The following is a 12,022-nucleotide window of genomic DNA, read 5'->3' as shown; positions in this document are numbered from 1 at the left end:
TCATAACCATGGAAACGAGCAGTGTATAATGTGATGGGAAAAATGAATCCAGCCAGCAAAAGAAGGCAATATGGACAATCACAATACATTAGTAAGTGCCTTGTATTAACGTTCTCTACATCAGTGTTTCCCAACCAGTGTGCCTCCAGCTGTTACAAAACTACAACTCCCAGAATGCCCGCACAGCCAAATGCTGTCCGGGCATGCTGGGAGTTGTAGTTTTGCAACAACTGGAGGCACACTGGTTGGGAAACACTGCTCTACATGATAAATGCTATTTGCTGAAGTGACAAAACCCCTTTAATATATCCCACAAAGAAATCCACCATTTACATTTTTAAAAATGATTTAAAGAGGCTCTCCTCAACTTTATTTTTGCTTACCTATCGTTAATTTTAAAATCTCAGAAATCCCTTTTAAATTTTAGTTGCACTTCAACATGTATAATGTATAAAGGGGTTTTCCCAGTATTTTGATACTGATGGTCTGTGGTCTATTCTCAAGATAGGACACCAATATCAGATCGACAGGGGTCTGACCCCCCTCCCCCAACAATTAGCTGCTCAGGAGTAGCTGTGGCGCCAGAACTACACAGTCAGGGCTGTGTGTTCAGTAAGGGTACTTTCACACTAGCGTTTTTGTCACGAACCAGCAGGTGTCAACCCACTGTGCCATGTGTCCTACTTCCTCTAAGGGCGTTGTCTAAATAAACCCCTCGATTTTCACAGTATCCTTGATGGTGGGGATAGACTTTCCCAAGGGGGACACCAGTTCGCTACCTCTTGAGGAGGATAGGCACACGAGGCAGCTGGTCCAGGTGGACCAGGAGGTACCTGAGAAAGGTAACAGAGGTACAGGCGTTGTCAGCAGGCTGAGTTGTAACCAGGAGAAACAATGCAGGACCGAAGGATGAGGCAGAGGCGACATCAAACAGGCAATAGGTCAGGGCAGGCGGCACAGGTACAGGTCAGGCAATCCGGATCGGCAACAGGAGAGTCAAGGCAAGCAGGCAGGAATCAAACAGGTAGCAGAGTCCAGGAACACAAGTAAGTGTCAAAACCACAAGCGGAAATCAGGCACCTTAGCAGGACACAAGGACCTTGACACTGAGGCCTCTGGGAAGGGGGCTGAGCCAGGAGGGCTAGAATTGGTCAGCGAGTTTCCATGACCTAACCCATAAAGCACAGGAAGTGACGCGTACCGACCCTTAAGGAAGTGCTACAGGAAACGAGCAGCAAGCATGCTGTGGCCAGGGCTGAGAGGAGAAGAACAGTACCTACACAGAGCCGAGGACTGCAGCGGTGAATTGAAAGCACTGGCTGCAGATCACCATTGAGCACGGCGCCCGGGACTTCAGTGGTAAGCAGGGGAACAGCAGCGCACTACAGCCGCTGTTACAGTTTTTGCTGGATCTGGCAGCAAAAACTCTTCCATTGAACGGATCCGTTTGTATTATCTTTAACATACCCAAGACGGATCTGTAATAAACTCCATTGAAAGTCAATGGACGACGGATCCGTTTTCTATTGTGTCAGATTGTGTCAGAGAAAACGGAACCGTCCCCATTGACTTGCATTGTGGGTCATGACGGATCAGGCTTGCTTCGCATCCCATGACGGATAGAAAACCGCAGCATGCTGCGGTTTGCTCTACAGTATGAGAACGCAACCAAACGGAACGGAATGCATTTTGGAGCACTCCGTTCTGTTCAGTTATGTTTTGTCCCCATTGACAATGAATGGGGACAAAACTGAAGCGTGTGAAAGTAGCCTTAAGCACTAAACGCACGTGCCTAGACCACCAGGAAGTTGGGGGGGGTCTCTGCTAAGTACAGGTACCAGCTGGTTATATCACGATCTGGTGCTCCCTGCGTTAATTAATGCAGCCACAAGCACGGCTCCTGAACTCAACTGTATTGCCGTCCATGGATTTTTTTTGTACTGGAGTCATTATTATGACTGGGGGACAATGGGGGGCGTTATTATTGGCCCGCTCTGACCTGCGTCTCACCTCCTTAGCCTGCTCCTCCATTTCTTTATTAGAGACAACTGGAGGAGGATGTGGACAGAATGTGGCAGCTGGTTCTGGCCTCCTCAGTATATTGTTCTGCACTATTTGGTTCTGCAAACAAAATAACCATGTCCCTTTGCCCATTCCTTAGAAGATAAAATTATCTACAATGGCCCAGTGTATTTTTTGTGTTTTTTTTTCTGGATCAAACTCAGTATGAGTTTTCTTCTGGCCGATTCTTGGGCATATTTGCTGGAATGTCCCCAGATTTTAGCTGCTCCCCCATCAAAGTGAATGGGGCCAGACGGAGCCTTAGGCTACTTTGACACTTGCGGCAGGACAGATCCGACAGGCTGTTCACCCTGTCGGATCTGTCTATCCGCTATTTCGCCGTGCGCCGGACCGCCGCTCCGTCCCCATTGACTATAATGAGGATGGGGGCGGAGCTCTGGTGCAGCACGGCAGTGCACGACGAAAGGCCGCCGGACTAAAAGTCCTGCATGTCCGACTTTTCAGTCTGGCGGCCTCTCACAGCGAACTGCCATACTGCGCCGGAGCGCCGCCCCGTCCCCATTATAGTCAATGGGGACGGAGCTGCGGTCCAGCGGCACGGCGAAACAGAGGAAGGACGGATCCGACAGGGTGAACAGCCTGTCGGATCCGTCCTGCCGCAAGTGTGAAAGTAGCCTTAAAAACTGAACCCTTTGAGATGTTTCCAGTCTATGCCAGAATCATCAACTGGTCTGCATAGAAAGGGATATTGGAACACTATTCACATGGTGCAGCAGTTTTAAAAAGGAACCATCATCTATCCTGATATGTCTCTTTTTGTAAACCCTTGTATTCTCCATGAAATAACAAATCTGGATCATATTTTCTTAGTACTTTTAGTTGTTCCATTCCTCTTAAAATTGGTGAATAATATATCAACTGCAGGTTACAATTCCCCTTGTCAGAGTCTGACCTTGTTAGCACTAAGACTGTATAGGGATATATCCCCAACTGGCAACACTCAGGTGTCAATTTATTCATAAATTTCTAGAAGGAATAACAGAGGCACAATGCAGAGTTGAAAAGATTGTCCATTGTTATTTCATAGGGAATGAAAGTATTTACTCAGATACAGATATGTCAGCAACGATGACAAGTATTCTTTAAAAAAAAATCTCCCAGAGCACAGGCTGGAAGTGTTATCATAAGACCATAGTAAACCAGTTTACATTTTCACATTTTTCACGTACCCTTCCACCTTGAATATTATATTGAGGATTTTCTATAAATCTCATAGTTTTCAATTGATCCTTTCCCTATTGTTTGTCTGTGTTATTTTTTATTGAGATTTTATACGCACCTTATGTTTGTCGCTTAGTTGTATGGAACACTAATTTAATTATCTGCAATGGTGTTTTTGTTTTTGTTAATAAATCATTCATGTTACTAATATTTCTTAGACTTCCCACATACAGTGGCATGGTGTTCATGGATCCTTAGAAATAATAGCCCCAGGTTTCCTATATTTTTAACAACATAACTGCAGAGGCTGATGGATTGGCCCATCAAAAAATTTCACAGTTTGATCATGTGTAAGCCCTGAGATTGAGGTTTAATCTGTCAAATAAAAGCCATTAAACTGAATCCTCTGTTTCACATATATAAAAATAAAATGCCAACATCTATAGCAAAATGCTCCTGAATTGTGGAGCATGGGGTAGAAAATGTTAGCATAAAAAAATTGTGGATTTCATTACACTTTTAATGGAAGCAATAATTCATAACAATATGATAAAATTGAATGTGTGAATTAAGTATCAGGTAACCTACGGGACCTTAGTGGTTTAGTAGTGCGAGTTTGGAATAGCTGTTTATGAAAGATATGCAGTGGATGTAGAAAGAGAATTATTGTATTATACCTATGCCTATGCCATTAGAATGGTTACACAAATTGTCTCAGAACTTCTCAGTTATCTTGTACACATGTGGATTTCATTCAGCTATATACACAGTCAAGTCACATTATTATGAGTAACTGCCGTGTGCAGCATGGACAGCAGCTAGATGGGCTGGGAGAGACTCAATAAGGTCCTGGTAGGGTGCCACAGGTATCTGGAGCCATGCTGACTGCAGTGCATCCGACCGCTGTTGAAGAGAGCATTGGGTAAGATCAGTAGGGCGAACACGACTATCGAGGTGGTCCCATAGATGCTGAAGTCTGGGGAATTAGTACTTGGAAGTCTTGATCATACTCTTTCAACCAATGTCAGACATTTCTAGCTGTGTGACATGTCGCATTGTCTTGCTGGAAGATCCAGTCCTCCCCACGGGAGACAATCAGCATGTATAGGTGTACGTGATCTGTACGGATGGATTCATACCCAAACCAGTTGAGTGCCTTCCACATGGATGACTGGGCCCAAAGAATGACACAATAACATTCCCCAGACCATAACACTGCCACCACTAGCTTGTGTTCTTCCAGCAATGGTTGTAGGGTTTTTGTTCTCTGATGTTTCTAGCCTGACATGCCAATATCCATATGTTCAATGAAGCTGGAAATGTGACTCATTGGAGAAGGTCCAATTCTGATACTGCCGCAAAAATTGAAGCTTTTTCTGCTGATGCAACTTTGGTAGCAGTGACGATCCGTCTGCTTCAGAGCGCCATACACAGTAGAGTTTGATGAACTGGTATTTTAGACACAAATCTGGTAGCCTCCTGGTTTATTTTGGCGGTGAGTTGCTCCACTGTAGTGTGTTGATCCGTCCTCATGCACCTTCGTAACTGACGTTCACCTCTCACATCAATGGCACGTGGTACTCTGCAGTTTCCACGTCACTTATTCACAATCAGTGATGGTCAGTTCGCAGTGTTTGCCAGCGAATGCATGCGGGCTGCCATCTTTAGTAAGGTAGACTCACCCGTCCGGCGATGCACAGGTAAGCCCTTACCTGTGCCTGTGCCGGGAGCCGGTCTGAAATCAAATGCAGTCACCGGGAGCAGGCAGTTCCGAGAACAGCCCGATGAAGGCCCCCAGCGGCTGTTCTCGGAACTGCCTGCTTGCGGTGACTGCATTTGATTTCAGACCGGCACAGGCACAGGTAAGGGCTTACCCGTGCATCGCCGGACGGGTGAGTCTACCTTACTAAAGATGGCAGCCCGCTTGTGTTCGCTGGCGAACACTGCGAACTGACAATCACTGTTCACAATGGTGCCATTTAGGCACTCACAATACACTTTCACCACAACAACACCTGAACAGTTCACAAACTGCAGTTTCAGAAATACTGCCACCCTTGGTGCAAAAGCCAATAATTACCCCTTTTTGCAACTGATAAATAAATCGCCCCTTTTTATGATGACAGCAATGAGGGATATATGTGCAGTCAGCATATCTCACACCTTATATACCATAAAGCCAGATCATGACATGTGACTTCCTTCCTGAGCTACATGCTGCCAAGGTCAAAAGTAGGAAGCGTTCATAACAATGTGACTCAACTGTGTATAAACGGTGCAGTATGGTGTAAAAAAATATAAGAACTATTATTCCCATACCCCGCCATTGCCATTGTGATGCTTGCCAGGTCTCCTTCTGGTCTCCATTTCCTAGTCTGGGCTCAAAACACAGGAAATGGATTGAACTGTACGCACAGCCAGTCATTGGCATAGATGGCTCAACACTGCGGCCAGTGATTGACTGAGCAGGCATTTTCTGCCATTTCCAGTGTGTCAAGCCCAGAATTAGGGACCAGCCAGTTTTGGGGCTAGTTGGTAGTTCTGCCTGAACAGAGTTACTATATTTTTGGACTATTAGACACACCCGACTATAGGACACGCCCAGGTTTTGGACAGTAAAAAATTTTTACAAATATTTCATGTTTTACTCTAAAGATCAGGAATGGACAGCATAGAGACATTGTAGAATTAAAAATGAACTGATGCTTGTATGTTTAAGTTGTGAGTGTTTGGTGCGACTGATTTGCTGCTATGATTCAGACATTAGTAAAAATCTGGGCTGTGGCATAAAAAACCCTAATAAAGTGGGTGAGGAATGTATTAGATGAGTAAGCACTCATCTCACTACTTTCTCACTATTTATCAAAAAAGAAAATATGCTCTCTGGTTGTTGGGGGTATGATTACATGCACAGAAGTCCATGTTACCTCTCCTCCTGGGGTCATGTACAGTCACACTGGGAGAGGAGGACCTATACCTTTATTCCTCTCCCTGCAGTCTGTCAACACCCTCCACATTGCCCCTTCTCCTCCTCCTCCTCCTCCATGCTGGCTGACATGAATCGGGTGAGAGGGAGCTTCTTCAATTTCCTCTCGGGCTGTATAGCAGCTGGTAATGCCTGCAGATTTTACTTCAGACCTGATTTCTAAAGGTTCTGCCTCGGGCTGTATCATGGCTAGCACATTCCTGTTTTAACACTTAGATTGATAGTTAGCTTTTTTTTTTTAAATGGTTCATATTTCTAGCTGGTACGCAGTCTGAGATAGAGTCCTTATTATTTCCTTGAATACTCTTTTATATAAGTAACATGATCTTCTAACAATAGCTGTATTTTAAAGGGGTTGTTCTATGAAAAATATTCTACATTTTTCAAACTTGGATCTGAATACTTTTGTAATTGCATGTAAATAAAACTTAGTATAGCCATTGAGCTATTCAATGAAATGTATCTGTATAGCACCACCTGCTGTTCTTTTTTTTTCATTATTCTCCATCCACCTCACTGAGGTGGTTGCACACACTCAGATTAAATCTTCAATAGTCACCAACCATATCTTCTGTAAGGAGCTGTGACAGTTACAGGGAAAGAGCTGCAGCAGAAAGGACATGCTCCTGAGCTGCTAGCTTGAAATAAATGTAGCAGAACAAGTGTAGCAGTGAATGGGGAGATCTCTGGATCCATGTGAGGTACAGAGCTGGTTTTGACTTTAATTTAAATTTTTACTTCACTCATGGCATAACCCCTTTAACATACAGTTGGAGAATTTGCAATTGAAAAAAATTAGCATCAGCTTGACTTTAGTTACTGGACATTGGGGGTCATCCACTAAAGACCAGTGTTTTACATTCCAGTCTTGGTGAAATCCAGCTACAGGAATAGCTGACTAATTTATTAAGAGATCTTAATACATTTTTTGCATCTTCTGCTGAACTGAAATTTACTCCAATCAGGAGCTAAAGTAGATTTTTGTCATAATGTGCATCAGTTTTGTGGCGTACATATTGTTAAATGAGTTGAGCTGCAGAGGTCCTGCCTGTGACCAGCCTCTTCCTGCCCATGCCTCGTCTACTTTTTGGAAAAGTGTCAAAGGTATCAAAAACTAAATATGTCACACATTTGTTTCTAAACGGCACTTGTGGCTAAATTTGTGAGTTTTCTATGGCAAAAAAACTGGCATAGATGTATAATAAATTACTCCCATTGACTTTCCGTGCACTAGGTAAAAATGAATTTATACTCTTAATTTTGTGACATAACCATAATACAGAATAGCACGTTACATAGGATAATTTAATCTTTGACGGTAAGACATTCCGTAATATATGCATTTAAAAAAAATAAGTTCTGCAGGTTATGGGTCTTGCTTTCACTTTGTGAAATTGATTTCTAAATTGAAGTTGAGAAATAGATTTGAATCAATAAACTGTCATCTTACAGTAGTACAAAGAGAGTGAAATGTTGACAACCACCTGCTTATTGATTTTCTTTTTTCTCCCTGTGCAAGAATTACAGAGTATTAATTTGTAATGTAATTCTATTTTTATTCAGTTAAATTCTGGATGACAGTTTTTCAAGAAAAGTCATGACCAGAAAAGTTGATATTTTTAAAATTTGCTGAAAAATGCACAGAAAAAACCCTCTTAATTATATAGCATGTCTCAGTGAGAGAAAGGTTCTATAAAAGGAAGGCTATACAGATGGAATCTTACACTTAAAATAGGCGCTATCATCTTTTCAGAAGAATGGGCAGCTACACCACTGAAGAATTCCTGCAGCAACCTTCTTACGCTAACTACTGATTCATCTGACTTCTCAACAGTCTTTAGGCATGGAGCCATACAAGCTGCAGTAAACCACTTGAAGAGTTGGAAATTAGGATTTATACATAGCAATATGATGTGAAGGAAATTGGTTTAAGCACAAAACTTTAGTTCTTCTAACCACCAGCAAGTGTGTATTTACTATAAAGAAAGCCAATATGGGGTCCTTTGGGGCTCCTGGATTGAAAAGGGCCAGGCCAGGTTGTCTGCACTCTATGTTTTAGTGAGAAGATGAGAACTAGTGCTGTGATCCCCCCTCACCATAGGCTCAGAACAAGGAACGTGGAAATAAGAAGGGGCAAGAAAAAACAAAGGGGGTAATTTATCAAACTTGTTTAAAGTAGAACGGACTAACTTGCCCATAGCAACCAATCAGATTCAACCTTTCATTTTGCTTCAAATAGTTTTTTATTGTTTCATAACAATATGAAAAATACACTGAAAGTCAGTAAAAGATTTGCAGTGACAAGATCCTGTACATATCAGCATAGGCAAAAAACATCCAATACATATATGGAATGTATCATTCTATCGCTTTATCAGGTAAGAACACAACATAACCTGAGGAAAAAAAAACATACCCCGTCAAAGGGTAGGTGGGGGAGGTTTGGGAACTGGGGGGGGGGGGGGGGGGGAGGGGGAAAAAGGGTATAGGAAAAATTAGTCTTGGTATCATAGTCACTTTATCTTCAAAGACTATTACCAGCAGACAACGCCAAATTCTCTCTAGGTAGGGGGGGTTCTATCTTAGTCGTCAAACCCTCTAAACCTTTTCCACGGATTCCATATTTCCGAGAACTTATGAGGTGTTCTAGCATCCCAATGGGCTAATTGTTCCAATCTATAAATTTGGTCACATTTCAAGTACCAGTGTTGTAATGGTGGGGGTTCAGGTTTCTTCCAATAAACCGCCACAAGAATACGAGCGGCAGCCAATAGTGTTTTGCATAAGATGTGGGTCACTTTAGATTTTGTACCCGTCATTTCCCCCATTAAACTAAAAAGACATAGTTTGGGTGACGTCCTAACTGTTACTCTGCTTATTTTGGATAAAATTTTACAGACCTCTTGCCAATAAATTTGTATTTTAGAGCACGACCACCAGATATGACTCTGTGAGCCTATAGCGAGGTCACATCTCCAACAAATAGGGCTAACTTCAGAGAACATAGTATGTAGACGTTTTGGAGTATAATACCAATGTGTAAGAACCTTGTAGCTGTTCTCTTGAAGTTTCACACATCTAGAGACTTTTCCTGAGGCTGATAATACCTTTGGCAATTCCCATTTATCAAACTTTATACCTAATTCCTCCTCCCATTTATCTATGAAACTACATCTATTTATAGTAGTGAAGGAATAAATTAATGCATATAACTGGGAAATCTTCTTTTTAGGTTCCAGCCTTTGCAATGCCATTTTTTCAAATTTTGTGTGTTCAGTGCCCCAAATAGAAGCTCTAGTTAGTCTTTTTTTAAGACCTGATAACAGTGCGCTACTTGGAATATAGAACAGTTTTTCATGGCAGGGTGTGACTTCAATTCTGACATTGATGGTAAGTCAGCATCTGGACACAGTGACATTATCGGTGTCTCATTCTTTTTATCCTCTTCCTTCACCGTATTCCAAAAACATAAACTGGACTGACACATAACATCCCTAACTTGCATCAATAAAGCATAATTAGGCATCATTTTCTGTAGCATATTCATATTACACCACCTCGTTATTCAACCTTTCATTTTGGACAGGTTCTTTGGAAAATGAAAGGAGGAATCTGATTGGTTGCTATGGGCAACTAAGCCAGTTCTACTTTACACCAGATTGATAAATGACCCCCAAGGTCCCCAGTGGTCAGGGGTTTGGTAATGTTAACCAGTACCATAAGTAGGCCCTACTTTGAAAGGGGTTGTCCAGGATAAGAAAAACATGGCTGCTTTCTTCCAAAAATCCCACCACACCTGGAGGTTGTGTGTGGTATTGCAACTCAGCTCTATTCACTTCACTGGATCCCAGCTGCATTACCACACTCAACCTATGGATAGTTGTGGTGCTGTTATTGTAGAAGAAAGCAGCCATGGTTTTCATATCCTGGACAACCCCTTTCATCTTTATTATGTTGTGCCCTCACTTCTATGTGCACTTCAGACCACTGGTACCAGTTACAAATAGTTATATTTGAATGTCTTTTTTGTCATGGTTAGGTTCTAAATACATTGCATTCATGGCTTTTATCAGTGGTATGCGCACTCAACATATACATCGGATGGAGGCCATAGGTTCGCCCATAGGATCCCATTGTAAAAATAAAATGAATTCTGTACAGTATACATTTTTTGCATTGGCCCATTGTAGAGGATAGCGTTATCCTATACAATTGAAAAAACAGTATGTCGTTGCATACAGTTTTGAACCAAAAGCAGACCCTTTTGGCCTCCGTGAGTTGAATAGGGACCTATAGATACACTTAGTGTATACGCGGGGTGATTTACCTGGTGCATGCTCTAAACATAATAAAGAACCACAATGTGCACGTAGCCTTATAACTGAGCACTATATTGAATATCACTTTATACGCCCATATGAGTGACATTTGCAATAAATAAATAAAAGATTTTTTTATCCACTTAGGAGAAATGAAACTGTTTTTGGAAACAAGCAACATGAAGAGTCAGGGGATGTTCCAGCACCAAGTGATTCCTTCAGGAGATACACCACAGCCCTTGTTGAATACCATAAGGTATGCTGATTGCAAACCACCTTACTGTATGTTACAGAATCAAGTCTAATAAAGAGATATAATTTGCTGCACTTTTAAAGGTTAAATATAGGTAGTACCACTCAATAGAAATGGTTAGATACTGATTGAAGTACATCTTTGGATGCAATATTAGCACTTTAATGCTTGATGCCTAAATGGCTATTCACATGAGTCTTTTCCAGACATATTAGCTCTCGGTATTACTCGCGTGTGTCACAGTCCCCCATGGGTTCAACTGAGCTAAATTCACAGCATCTTAGGTATCTATGATGCTATGAGTTAAGATCAGTTATACCCACGGTAGGGCCATGAAACACGTAAGTAATACAAATGGATACTTATGCCCCTAAAAAAATTTAGTATCTTTACACGTGGCATAAGTTTCTCAGATATATGGACCACATTTTTTTAATAGCTGAAATTTCTGCAACAAATCTGCCACGTGAACATTTCATATGTGAACCCAAGATTAGGGGTTTTCCGACAAATAGTAAAATTCCATTAAAGACATTGTGCAAGAATGGGGGTGTTTTGGTGAACCCTCTCACTTGGCTTGACCTGTAAAGGAAAGCTTACTTACCTGCTTCCCGCTCCTTCTCCTGACCTGTAATGCTCCGCAGGTCTCCCTCGCTGAAAACATCCAGTGTGAAGCTGCCTGCAGCCAATCGCTGGCTGCAGCGGTGATTGGCTCCCCTTACGCCATGACAAATAGTCAAATGATGCAAAGGGATCTTGGCCAGTGATGAATTGCAAGCGGCTTCAAACCGGATGTTTTTAGTGAGGGAGCCCAGTGGAGCATCGCAGGCCTGAAGGAGCAGGAGCGGAGAGCCGTTTACAGGTCCAGCCAATTCTTGCACAACCCCTTTAAAAGCGTCAACCTCTCTGGATTCCAGGAGCGTGGCTAATGCTTTTTCCTAAAGTGTGCAAGCATGGCCACCGCTGCTAGATTGCAGGGTGGTCGTAACCATGGAAACAAACAGTGTATAATGTGATGCAAAAATGAATCCAGCCAGAAAACGAAGCAATATGGACAATAACTATACATTAGTAAGTGGCTTGTATTAACTCCCTCTACGAAATAAATGCTATTAGCTGAAAAAAGACACAACCCTTTAGGTTTCTTCATTGACAAATTCTTGCACTAATCACATAGTGTGCTCTCTCCCTTCGTTCTAGCGATCGGTGGGGGTATCAGCA

The 12,022-nt window shown here is 42.2% G+C and overlaps 1 protein-coding gene across 1 annotated transcript in view; it reads left to right on the top strand.

The window, feature by feature from the left end:
- Nucleotides 1–12,022, top strand: part of CFAP54 (cilia and flagella associated protein 54) — a 383,858-nt gene that overhangs the window by 166,497 nt on the left and 205,339 nt on the right. The window contains exon 32 of the mRNA XM_044280574.1: nucleotides 10,696–10,804. Within this exon, the coding sequence (XP_044136509.1) occupies nucleotides 10,696–10,804 (109 nt within the window). The remainder of the gene's footprint in view (nucleotides 1–10,695; nucleotides 10,805–12,022) is intronic.

Source organism: Bufo gargarizans, chromosome 2 (genome assembly GCF_014858855.1).
Source record: "Bufo gargarizans isolate SCDJY-AF-19 chromosome 2, ASM1485885v1, whole genome shotgun sequence".
Classification (NCBI taxonomy): domain Eukaryota; kingdom Metazoa; phylum Chordata; class Amphibia; order Anura; family Bufonidae; genus Bufo; species Bufo gargarizans.
Note: the sequence above shows the minus strand (reverse complement) of the source record. Positions and strands in the feature narration are given on the sequence as shown.